Genomic DNA, 13,690 nt, shown 5'->3' with positions numbered 1-13,690 from the left:
AGCCCCGTTCTAATAGCCCTGTCAAATCTGTGCCACTCCTCCTAACCCTCCCATACGCATTTCAAAGCAAGTTATCAAATCATTCCATATGTTGCTTCTGAGTTTGTTTTGATCAGGGCTGCAATACCAATCTTTTTGTCACATAAGGTTGGAGTAAGAATACAGTAATTCATGAACACAGACACAAAACAGCACCAAAAAATTCAGATTTACTTAAACCAATTATATAGTACAAGAAAATATTTTATGCACGATGCTGAACCTACGGGGGCAATATGTAGTGAATAGTAAATAAAAAGTCTTGCTGCTAAAGGAAGGGAGAGAGCTGCTGGTATTCAAGCAGTTCCTGATCAAGCACAGATTATTTTACTGGAGAATACAGTGCTGGAATAATTCTCATCTCTCTCTGTTACTTCCTATTCCTGTAGGAGCCACAAACATACTTTATATGGATCCTGTATATGTATTTTTACATTATATAGAATTTTTAAAATCCATGGCTCTTTCTTTCTGTCTTGATGCCCTCACGCTGCTTGTGCCAGACCTCAGAGCTGCATATGCACAACAGCCTCTACTACCCTCCTGTGGATATATTTTCCCAAGTCCCCAGTACAGTATGCATATGCTGAATTTGTTTTCTCTTCCTGTGGATCAATGCTAGCAATAAAGTAGTATAATATATCAGAATTTTTAGTCTCTCTTTGCATTCTGCTACAATAATCTTTTAGGTTAGGAGACCAGAATTTCCAATTCATTATCACTTTTGTTAGGTTTTGATGGCAGAACATTCCTTTAATTCTTGTTTTTTCTGCAAAAAGCGTGAGGCAGTACGATGTTGATTCATAACTTATTTGTGTCTGACTTTCAAATAGTGATCTCAAATTCTTGCAGCATATTAAACAGTGCCAATAAGGAGGTAGAATAATGTCAAAATTTGTGTATAAAATTGATTTAACTTAAGTGGTTTAGAACACTGCAAGATTTCATGGTAATGAAATGGCAAGATTTTGTGTTGAAACACCTTGACTTATTTAAACAGCAAAGTGATAAAAAACTCAGTATATGAGTTTTGGAATCTGAAAATGCTGAGAGACATGGAAGATTTTCAGCGTAATAAGTGTTTTTGTGTGATAAAACATTAAAATATAGAACAAGCATCATGTAGATGTCTTTGGAAATCAGTGAAATCACTAAATTGTTTTTCCTCTGCAGAAAGTGTACAAAGAATTCTATATATAGTTAAAATGCCCTCTGAGGTGAAATGTCACCTTCTAAGGACAAATCTGTAATCTGTAGCAGTCATTTCCTCATAAGTGAGATGTAGGCAGCCATATCAACAGAGAGCCAGCTCTCAAGTTCTGAGCATACTATTCCTTCTTTGGGAATTTCTACTTCAGTAAGTAGTGTAGCACAATAGGAACACATTTCTAGATTAAATCATTGAGTGCTGAGGACTGAATACTCACAGTGGGTTATATTGGTGGTTTTACTTTGAATTGGTTGTAGTCTGATCCTTTGGGCTGAATGAATATCACCAATTGCAGGATATTTGAGTTTCAGCCTGAAAGAAGTCTCTTTGGTTCTGAACAACTTTGCAGTTTGAACAGAAGCATAAGTGGGGACCACTGGGAGTTGCCCTATAAAACAGACTGGAGTTGCCCTACAAAACAGACTCAACCCAAATACAAATCATAGAATCACAGAGTGGCTGAAGATGTAGGAAGCAACTGGAACCTGGAGGTCCTCTGGTCCTCCCTGCTCAAAAAGTGTTGCCTAGATCCAGTTGTCTGGGACTATCTCCTGACAGTTTTTTAATAAGTCCCAAGACAGAGACTCTATCACCTTGCTGGGCAGCTTCTCAGTGAAAAAGTGTTTTCTGATGTTCAGAGGGAACCTTCTTTGTTCCAGTTTTGCCCATTGACTTGTGTCATACCACTGGGCACCACTGAGAAGAGTCTGACTCCGTCTTCTTTTAAACCTCCCTTCTGTTATTTATATATGAGATCCCCTCTGCTGCTTCTTTTCTGCAGTTTGAAGAGTCCGAACTCTCTCAGCCTTTCCTCATACGAGATGCTTCAATCCCTCCATGTTTAGTGGCCATTCATTGCATTCTGTCCACTAAGTGCCTGGCTCCCTGTGGGAGCCCAGAAATCCAGGTGTGGCCTCACCAATGCTAAGTAGAAGGGAAGCAACACCTTCCTCCACCTACTGGCAGCATCCTTCCTAGTGCAGCTGAAGATATTATCCTTCATTGTCAAATGCAGACTGAACCACAGATTTGCCATTTACATGCATTTGCCATTTACATGCATTTGCCCTTCCTGCTCGTGTTTTCTGTTGTGGTACCTGTGGTACCATTTCAGCATTGCAGCCTCCCTTCTGCCAGACATCACCAAGGCTGGGACAGTGCAAGGTTGAAACAGATGTGCTCCAAGGGTTCTCCAGCAGCTCCAGTCAGGTGGCCAGCTTGCTCGGCTTCTGGCCCACATACAAAGGAGTGCTAGTCAGCAGACCTTTTATTGCTGTGTCAGTCACTTGAGCAGATGCCCTTTCCCGCTGTTTGGCTGTAATCAAAAGAATTTTTTTCAGGGTTTCCAGCAGCCCTGAGAGCTCTGAAAAGGCTAGATGGGGTTTATGGGGTTACATCAATGACAGGAACCTCTGATTTGTTTGGAAAGAGAAGCCAATAGCTTGTAAGTTGCCTGTTTTAATTCTAGCATGAATAACAAAAGCCCCAGCGCTGATACTTCCAATAGTTTCAGAGAAAGAGGAGACTGTGGGAGAAAGGGGATATTTGGTAGGACCAAATGGATAAAGAGAATTGTGATCACTATGCAGAGTGAAAGCAAGGGAAATGATTAATGTATAATCTCAGAAATAAATTGTTTTAGACTCACAAAATATTTTAGCAGTAACATTTTATATATGTGTATATATATACACACACATATATATGTTTTTATCTTCATTTGCAATAAAATGGTGGTCATTTCTAATAAAGTTGTTTTCCTTGTATTAGTACAGCAGTGTACTGTGTTACTGTGTTACTAGTAATTGTCTTTTTGCCACTGTTAAATGATTGTTGTATGCAATTGTTATATGCCAATTAAATCTTACAGTGCTTTGCAGAAAGACAGAAATCTATCTTCTTGCGTTTTGTTGATTTCTCAGTGTTGCCAAAAAACTTAATTTAAGATCAGATATGACTCATGATATGTTCATTTTCAGTCTTCCTTGGAAAAGCTCTGAATTTGCAAAAAATTAATGTAAAATGTGGCATTTATGATTTATTTTGGATTTTAAGTGGCTCGTTTGTGTATACTCCTGACTGTTAACAAAGCATGATTTTTAATGTTGTTCAGAAATAACTATTCCTCTAATCAACATAGTATAGCATTTTATATTCTAATTTGAGTGAGCTCATATGAACTAAAATGCAGCACATTTAATTTGTTCTTTATTTTTAGTGTGTTTTTTGCTTAAATTTTATTTTAACATATTTATGGTTAGTGTGTGTTCTTTTAAGATGGTTACTTCTGAAACTTGTAAACACTGATGCTGAAAAGAGAGATAATACATAAAATACCAAATAATGTGTTGACACATTGATGTGGTGTAGATTAAATAGAAACAAATCTATCTCATTGTTCAGTAGCATTAGGCTACTCATAAATGCAAGCAAAGTTTAGTAGTTAATTTATTCTCTCTCAAGTCCAATGTAGTTTTTGCATACTTTGTGGCAAGGAATTTGTCTGAATTAATTACTTTGTAAAACTTTTGGGTCTTTTTCAGAGCACATTCAAATTTAAATCTGAGAGTGACATTCATCTGGCTGAGCACCATAAACAAGTGCTGTATGATGGGAAACTCGCCAGTAGCATCGCTTTTACCTATAATGCGAAGGCCACCGATGCTCAGCTATGCCTTGAATCCTCACCAAAGGAGAATCCTTCAATTTTTGTACACTCCCCCCATGCTCTCATGCTTCAGGTTGGTGCGGCTAAGCTGATGTTCTGTGATTTACATTGGCTGAACATCACACAGAGGATTTGTCTACTAGCATACAGAGATTGTTCTTTTGTGTTCTGTCAGCTCTTAATATAACTTTCACTTGAACTGTGCTTTCTTTGCTCACTTTCTAAAGCAAGGAAAAAAATGTTCCATAAGAAATACAGACTTCATACTATAAGGCACAGTTTGCCACAATACTGAAAATTTTCTGTTTAATGTTTGACTTTAAGTATAGTCATTATAATTGAAGTATAAGTATTGAAACAAAATTTTAAAGTCTCCACTCAATTTGGTGTTAAAGTACTGCAGAATTATATTTTTAACTGTCCTTTAAAATTTAGATTAATTGTAGTTTTTCCTTTATTTTATGTCTTTAGGATGTGAAAGCTATTGTAACCCACTCCATTCACAGCGCAATTCATTCCATTGGAGGGATCCAGGTTCTTTTTCCTCTCTTTGCCCAGCTAGACAATCGACAGCTGCATGACAGTCAGGTGGAAACAACAGTTTGGTAAGCTTCTTTAACCAAGACTGAAACAAAATTAAGCTTACAAAATGTTTTCCTTTTTTTTTTTTTTTGTGGGCATGTTCTCTAATTTTTTCTACATTTTACCCTTGTTTCTTTTAAAAAAATATGTTTTTTTAAAAATTAGTTTACTGTACAAAACTGATATGATTAAGTAATGAATTCAAATCACTCTAAAGTCTTTGAGAATAGTTTTATGACAGTTCACCCAACTTCTGAAAGAACTCAATATGATTTTCCTAGAGAGCGCAATGTTATTTATCTTCTCAAAGTCTGTGTCATATAAATTTATATTTCATAGCATTCAAAAATTATTTAATATGTGGTCAGAAAGTCATAGAGCTATGATCAGGCATTTTGTGACCATATTACAATTGCAATAGTGACTGGGGACATAACAAGAGAATTTTAAGCTGGGATCCATGGAGTTTCTCCTCTGGTACTATGGAAGACACCTGTAAGTTGAAAAGTCTTCACAGATGTTGAAAAATACTACCTAGAAGTCTGTTAATACCCATCCTGACTTGTAATCATGGAATCTTTTATGAGAAGACCTCTAAGATCATGGAGCCCAACCATTAACCTAGGACTACAAAGTCTACCACTAAACCACATCCCTAAATGCCACATCTGCATGTCTTTTAAATTTCTCTAGGCATGGTGACTTCTTTCATAAAATTAACTCAGCGGTGGTTATTTTTTAAATGATCTCTGTCCTGCAGCACAGGATAGCTAAACTACTCCAGAAAAATGTTTGGCCTAAATCTTTGAGGGAAACAAATCTGAAAGGATAATGCTGAACAACTGGTATAGTGTTTCCCTAGAGGATTATTTGTAACCAAAGCCTGTTAGAAAGAAGTGTTTAGGGACAAAATAAACTGGCTTTTCTATTTGGATTAGGTGACAAAACAGGTGCGTAATGCTGAGCAAGTGGCTTATTTTCCTGCTTAAAATATTCTTCTATTAATTATTCTGGGTGTTTCTTATTACATTGGAGAGTTCAGTTAAAAAATACTTAACTGAAAAAGATAATTAACTAATACTAAAATTGCCAACAAATTTGGAAGACAGAAGTGGTAGTGTATTGTTTACTGTGGAATATTTATTTTTTTAAGTCTCTTTTGCAGGATGTACTTTGCATTGAAGCATTGTAAAGTAAGGGAAATAGAAAAAGAAATGCTTGGTTTGAAATAAGCTTGGAAATAAATAATTCTGTTTTTATTTACTGGCAAAGAAGAAGACTGAAATGCTTTATTCTAATTTAAGGAAGGTTATGTGTGTATGTGTCTCCACATAGGAATAAAATGTATGTTAAATTCATTAAGGAGCTGAATCTGTAATAGATTACAAAGCAATAACTAGATCTGTTTAAAAATGAAGAACTAATGTAGTGTAAGTTTTAGAAGTTGAGATAAAGACTAATTCTTCCCAAGTGTGTGGTCTACCCAGCAAGTGAGAACATTCATAATGTTCAATTGAAAATGTACAGAACATTTCTGGAGTTAGTTGAACTGTAAGTAGAAAAAAATTTGTTCTTGAATAAGTCAATGCATTTCTTCTATAATTAGATTATATTCTAAAAAGAGATCTGTAATTCATTGTGCTATACGATTGTACAAATGCATAATGCAAGAGGATGTGATTCTAACTCAAGAACATATTGAAAGAAAGTTTAAGCTAATGGCTGCTTGATGAGATGTAATTTACAAGTTTATAGGTTTTGGTGTCTGTGCATTATGTTATTTTTCTCATATGTTATTTAATAATACAAGTATCAAGAAAAATAATACTGGAACTGAAAAAGGAAGTAGGCAAATAAAAGAAAATATTTTTGGGATCAAAGAAAGGAGCTAATGGGGAATGAATGCTAAACATGAAAAGGATCATTTGAGGAGTGAAATAAGGGAAGCGGTGCATTTAATGAGTCCTTTCCTTGTTCCACCTCATATTTATTAGATTGTTGTCTCTCTTTATGTATCTGATACTGAGTTATACCTGGGTGTATACCTATGTCTCTGTAACAGCAACAGAGAGCTTTCCCAGTTCTGCTGTTTTTCTGAATCCTTCTCACCTCTTTCTCTCCTGTGAATATCAAACTCCATTTAAAAAGCTCAGGGTTTTCAATTATTTGATTTTTTGTGTGGATTTTTTTTTAATATTAGAAGGGTTTTATTAGCAAAACCTAAAACCTCACCATCTAAACATAAGTAAAAGAATTATTGAAATTATCTATATTTCATAAGTAAGATAGGTATAACAGAGTATCTACTTTTTAAGATTTATAGTTTGATAACAAAAAAGTAGGTTTCCTATCAATTTCTACAGAAACAACCCAGCTTGACAGGAATTAGCTTGATGTATTGATTTTATTTATTAGATTAATATGAAAAATCTCTCCGGTTCCAACAATTTTTCTTAAAGTCTTTAGTTTAATTGAATTCATCTTAAAGGTAATGGCAGCAAATAAGATAAATGCCATGTGGTATCCTACCTTCCTAACCTGTCCTCTCATCCTGTCTTTCAATAATTTCCTTGTCATAGCTGGCACAGGTATTTAAATTTGAGAGTAGGTCTGGAAGTAATCCTTCCTGAGGTTTTTCCATTTGCCTTTGATCCTCTCATGGAAAGCCAGGGTCCCAGTCCATTGCTGCCTCCAGTGTAAAATTCAGAATTTGCATTGTTGAGTGTTGGCAACTCTCTCTCTCTCTGCTTAGAAGGGAAGAATGCTGGATATTGCTCCTAAAATTCCATATCACTAGTGTGACCTAGCTGTTCTCAGATAAAATCATTTACTTGAATTTTCCCAAACTGTGACAGCCAGAATGTGATTTGGCAAATCAGTCAGTCTGGACAAGGGTTTATAATGAAAATCCAACCACTGCAACATGTAGTAGAAATCTGTTGTAAACTGCTGAACTGCTGTACCTCTGCATACTCCAGAAGATCCAGGGACTATTAAGGGTGGCTAATTTACTGCTGGAGTCTGTGTCATAAAATGTTTTGCCTGTAAGCAGAGGTGACTTGCCTCTCTAGTTCTCTCACACAACACCTATTCAGGTGATGATTCATGTTTTTGAATGAACCCTGATTAGTGGTCTTATTAGCTTCATCACATGTTATGAGAAAACAACTGAAAAGGCATAAGAAAGAAATCCCTTCGCCTTTCTCTTCAACAAGCTTACAGAAATGAAAAAACATATTTAAACTGGAAGTTAAAGAAACACTTTAGAGAGCTGCCATAGCTGTAGCTCATGGAAACATTAATTGTTGGTGTATGATTTTCCTTAATACTATTTTATCTGTTTATGCTATGATTAATTTCCAATAGTTATCATAATAACCACCTGGGATGGAGTTATTCATACAATCTTTTTGTATTACTTTGGAGAAGCTGAAAATGCAAATAAAGGATTTTTATCTTTATAAAGTATTCTTTCCCAAAGAGAATCAGACAAAACAAATACCTGTATTATTTGCTTTTATATAGACTCTTCAAGTTAAATTGTCTGTAATTAATAATCATACTTAGATCTCCAAAGCAACATGCTTACCTTAGCTAAAGGTGCCTTTTGTAAAGGTAATTTGTACAGATAACTTTGTAATACATGATCCAAGATGAAACTTATATTAAGGCAAATGTGACAGAGAAAATTATCATGGGAAGGAGGAGTCTAGAGAAACTGATCTGTGTAGTGGTTTAAAAATAAAATAGAATAAAAGAACTGCAACAACAGCAACAACAACAACAACAACAAAAAACCAAACAAAAAGCCAAGGCAAATTTCACTTTTATCCTAAGGGTGCAAATTCCTGACTTCTAAGGTACTTCTAAACAGTATCATAATCACTGGAGGTACTGCATCATCATGCTTTAGTCTGTCACTTTTTTTTTCTCCTAGTTCTTAATAATGGAAAACTACTGCATTTTTTTTCCCCAGAAATTAGTTGTACTTTCAGTAATTATCATAGTTCTCTGATCTAGTGTTGGTTGACATATTTAGTTTCACTTTCTATCTGTATCTTGGCTCCACTGCAGACAAACTGATGTGTTCTAGGAAAGGCATGATATAGAAGAGATGTAGGAATGGGCTGAAGTATCCTTTATATCTAGAGGTGTTGAAAGTAGGAAAGAATGGAGAGAAATTTTGTGTGGCAGTGCACAGAAATTTACATGTTTAATGTGTAATGTCAATTACTGTGCTGCAATCTGATGCATGTTAGTTGCTGGTAAGTTTGTTAAATCCTGTTTGAAAAATTGTTCAACTTAATCTTCTCATTAATATTATTTTCCTTCTGTCAACAACAACCTTTTTAAAAGAATGATTTTGGCAACCTGTTTCTGCTGATTAATATTTTCATATTTCAAATCTTCAGGTTTAATTTGTGTTTAGCTGCCAAGGTGAAAAAATAAATTGAGTATCCCTAGAAATTGTTGAAAGTTCTGGATACAGTCCTCTAAATTAGGCAGATTAAATTCTTAGAATGTAATATAGAGGAGAAAAATACATTACTTCAGTATGGATTTTTTATATCTAGATACACATTTCTTGAGGTCAGTCTGAAAATATGGGAGAAAAGAAGTTTTGAAAAGGCTGGGAAAGTTTATCTGAGAATTCAACCAGATCAGATGCTCTCTGGCATAATATGTGAGGAGAAAAACATTACATGTGAAACCAGTGTTGTGTGCAGCAGCTGTTACTTAATGCACTTCCATTCCCCTCTCCTCCTCCAAAAAGGAAGTTTCACCTAAGTCTAAGCAACCTCTCTGAGGGAAAAAGTCCACAAAACAAAACCCAAGCCATAAATACAATACAATTCCCAACCCCCTTCCCCAAAAAAAATTCCCAAAAAATAGGCCCCAACCCCACAGACAGCACGTAGTCTGTTTTCTGCCTATCTCTGATCACCTTCAGGTAGTAATACTGTCAGTACCACACATGCAGTGAGAATTTTAAAAACTTCCGTTTTGATTTTATAGTTCTTCTATGAGTTAAAATATTACAGATCTTTTACTTACTTGATTTCCTGCATAATAATGTGGGCAAACTGCTAGTTATATTCAATTATTATGTTAATTTTTATCAATAATGTGGTTCTATACAGTATTCATCTCAAACTTCATTGCACCTCTATGTGCCTGACAGATGGTCCTCTGTAACTGCTGCATTTTCTGGTACTTGGATTTTTTTAATGTGCTTGAAGGTGTAATGATGCATTCATGTGTACTATCCCAAGATTTGAATTACTATATACTGCAGTCAACTCTATTATTTATGGTGGCAATCTTGGATAATGCAGAAGGATTAGAAGTCAGAGTTACTGCCTGCAGACCTGAGCTGACTCTGCAGAGCTGATTGAGGTATCTTTATGTGTCTGGATCAATAGATGTTAAAAGCCATTTTGGAATTAAGTGAAAGCATAGCTCATTCACAAAGGCATTGCCTAAATTAATACATTTTCCTGAAACTAGAATCACTGGCATCTCTCTGCAGTAGCAGCTAAGTAGCTCTGTGCAGAGGTAATATGGGCAGGCAGGATTAATTAGTTCAGCCATAGCCAGCATAACGATAGTTAATATCTAAAAAGAGATATTTGGGCACTTGCTACATGTGAATTACTACACTTTTTTTTTAAAGTCAGTCTTTCCTACATAGAACCAGCTTGTCTGTTTCTGTGCCTGTGGCATGGTTATGTATAAACTCGTCACATATGATTTCTGAGTTGACTTGTAGTTTATGTATGCCTAAATGGAAGGAAAGAGGGAAAATCTTTATTGTTATGTCAGTGTGTCTTACAACTTACATTCAGAGTCTATCAGAATTTCTAACAGTTGTATAGAGATTGTATTGATATGAGATAAGAATAACTTTAGCCCATGAATTTACATCTAAAGTCATAGAATGAACAAGTAAACTGTGATAAATTTAAAGGCTTTTGACAAAGTACTTCCGAGAATAGAAAATGAACTTAAATCTGTATATGGTACAAAAATCTTTAAAATCTATTTTAAGAATATTTTTTAACATTTCAATATAATATTAACAGTATTTGCTATTGTAATTTGAATTCTAATTCTGCAAAGATGTATGCTGTTTGACTTTATGCATAATTGCTTGTTGACTTAAGTCATAAGGTTACTCATAGATGTATCTAAATGGAATTTTCTGTGACCTCTTTAATTTTTTAAAAAAATCTTAATTTAAATCTTCAACACTTTATGTGAGCTGCTTATGGATTTTCATGCAGTAAAAATGATTAGATTCTTATTTTAGATGACAAATACAGTAGAAAGTTTTGTCTGGGGTAAGAAAAAATTGATGCATGTAATCTGGTTTGAAGTTGATGTGACAGCTTGAAAGGCTGTTTTGATAAAAGCTTTGGAGTACTGTAAATGGATATTATCTGTGTTCTTTTATTGCTGACACAGTGGAGCAGTCTGTATGTGATTTTTAGATGGATTATTATGACCATTCAACAATGAAGAAAGACAAGGCACTATTTCATGTTCCCAGCATGTACTTTGGCTACTCTCTGTTCTTTTGCATGGCAGCCTTACTCAACAAACAGAATAAATCTTGTCTTCCTCAGCACTTTGATTATTTTTTTGGAGATTGGCATGGATTAACCAATCTCAACATTTATTTCAAAATAAAGATTCTATTTGAAGATCAAGTGAACCTTTAGATGACTAGATACAGTAAGTAAAGTTGAAATGTATCAAATGCAGGTTGGATATTTTATTTAAGTCTCTGTTTTATACCTGCAAAACCCACAGTTTTCACTCTTGCCTGTGCCTACTACCTATGTGAGAACTTTCATGGGTGCAGACACTTGTCTGTACAGCTAGGAACTGTTACATCTATTTAATGTTTAGAAAAGACATAATGACTTTACGTATGCATTGTATATGCACTACAATACATTCTGTCATCTACCTTTTTGAGATATTTGAAAAGTAATTTTAAATACTTCCTTCCTGTGACTTTTCTTTTTTCTTTCTCCCTTTCTTCTTGATTTTTCAGCAACAGATGGCTGTATTTTTGTTTTATTCTCATCACCCTAGAGTCCATTATGATTTATTTTCCCTATGGTGGATTGATCTGTCATGTGTTTCCACTGCTGGTTTTCATAACATAGCTTCACTTTCTTGCCAATTCCATCCCCTGAAGTCTTTCATATCTCTTATGTTTCTATACTGTAATCTTTTCTGAACACTTTCCCTCCCTGTACTTTCTGAACAGTTCACTTAATGGTACTGCTGGGGTGGACTTGTAGCCTCTGGAGTTCCCCTCCTACCATTGTAATATGTGAAAAATCACTGGAGAAATTTTCCAACAGGAAAAATAATATTTGTGTTCTTTTAAGGAATTGTTCACCAACTTAAGCCTATTTCTATTCCTTTATTAGCTGATGATTATTGAGGAAGCAATCGTTTTAATGTGAAAAAATCTCGTTCTTTACATGCAGTGCTACCCTATTGGCTTTCTTGGTTGAGCTTCTTAAGAGTTCAGTAGCCATGCAAGAGCAAATGCTTGGTGGAAAAGGCTTTCTAGTCATTGGCTATCTCCTTGAAAAGGTACGTTTGGAGGATTTTTATCTTTGTTCTTAGTATTTCTACTGTCATTGTGGTACTTTCAATCACCTGGATCAAATGTCTGGTGGAATAAAATATATTTGTGACATACATTGCAAATTAAAAATATTTTTTAAGTTGTCAACAGGAGACTCTTTGTCTTCCTCATTCTCTTATATCCCAGTATTCAAATAACCAATTTTCTTGAGGTGGTTCTGTTCTCTTATTTATGTTTTTACTTTAGATCTGTTTGTGAATCACTTTAAAGTATTTACATTTCTGCATTTTCTGTCCCCCCCAAACTTGCTTAGGAAAGTTCTCTTGTTTCTAGTTTGTACAAAGCAGAAATGTCATAACTGAGGGGGTTTTTTGTGTGTGTGTGTGTGTATGCAGGTTAGTAAAAGTTAAATTAATCTTCTGTGAAAATTCTGAAATTGTTAAAATAGTTTTCCTGTGTTTTAAAAAAGAAAACCTGTAACAAAATTTAATTTCTGAAAAAAATTGGTGGGGCATTCCCTGCAAGGGGCATTCCCTGTAACTGCTCTTTTTCAGGCACGATCAGCAGTTATCTCAAACCTGAAGTTCAGTTCAGTTGTCTGAGGAACATCACCTGCCTCCCTGCCTCATGACACCCTGTTACTGGGGTTTAATAATCTAAATAATCTGAGAGCAAACTGCTGTCAGCTATACTAAAATAGTGATGGTCCCATGATTGAAGCTCATGATTCTTGCATGTCTACTATTGAACTTTTATTGCTATGAGGTCAGCATAGCAATCTTTTAAGCAGAAGATAAGAATCATAATATTGCCTTTCAAAAATGTTCTGAATTTTGAAGAATGATAAGTAGTTTCTCTCATTCTGTTCCCTTTGTGCTAGGGAAATACCTTCACTTGATACCTAAAAGCAGATTTTCTGTGCTTCTGTTTTCATTGCTAAGCAAGTGTGATTTACAATTTCAAAGAACTAGCCCAAGGTGATGTTTTTTTCCAAGGTTACATTTTCTTGTGCCATAGCAAGAAGGAACTTACAAAGCTGTTAGCTTTGGTTTGGTGAGTTACACAGGCAGACTGGTGAGCCTTCATGGAGGGCTTTCTCCTGAATAGAGCATTATGGTTTATACACATGGAATACATTGATTTAGAATGTTCAACATGATTTAAAAAAAAAAGTTTCCATGCTCTTCTAATTAACACCTGCTATGTTCATTAGACTTGGGCATGTGAGTATTTAAAGGATTTCTATTGATCAGAGCATAATTCTTAAAACATATGTTGCTTTCTGGGTGGTTTTTAACATTATATTTACTTAGCTGCAGTTTTTTGAAAGGATTTGTTCTCTTTTTTCAATATATGCTTATGTTCAGTTGGCACACATGGTGGGAAAACATCCTTTCGTTTCCTAGTCTCAATTTTATTATTTGTAAATTATCTGTTGTATCTGTTGTTTATTTGCATGTAATCAAATACTTTAGAGAAGAGAGAGATAATTTTTTTACTTGAACTTCCAAACAGCATTTTTGTTCTTATTAGTTGCAGATTATTTATTGTGAATTTTCATGTACAAGCCAAAGGAAATACA

General features: G+C 34.9%; 1 protein-coding gene across 13 annotated transcripts in view; it reads left to right on the top strand.

Annotated features, from left to right (window-relative positions):
* The window catches only part of NBEA (neurobeachin), a 453,637-nt gene that overhangs the window by 108,463 nt on the left and 331,484 nt on the right, over positions 1-13,690 (top strand). For all 13 annotated transcript variants that reach the window (XM_030944908.1, XM_030944837.1, XM_030944889.1 and 10 more), the window contains exons 9-11: positions 3,793-3,990; positions 4,389-4,522; positions 12,005-12,113. In XM_030944908.1, the coding sequence (XP_030800768.1) occupies positions 3,793-3,990; positions 4,389-4,522; positions 12,005-12,113 (441 nt within the window). The remainder of the gene's footprint in view (positions 1-3,792; positions 3,991-4,388; positions 4,523-12,004; positions 12,114-13,690) is intronic.

The sequence above is a fragment of the Camarhynchus parvulus genome, chromosome 1, assembly GCF_901933205.1.
Source record: "Camarhynchus parvulus chromosome 1, STF_HiC, whole genome shotgun sequence".
In the NCBI taxonomy this organism is placed as follows: domain Eukaryota; kingdom Metazoa; phylum Chordata; class Aves; order Passeriformes; family Thraupidae; genus Camarhynchus; species Camarhynchus parvulus.
The sequence above is the reverse complement of the archived record's forward strand: the minus strand, read 5'-3'. Positions and strand labels throughout refer to the sequence as shown.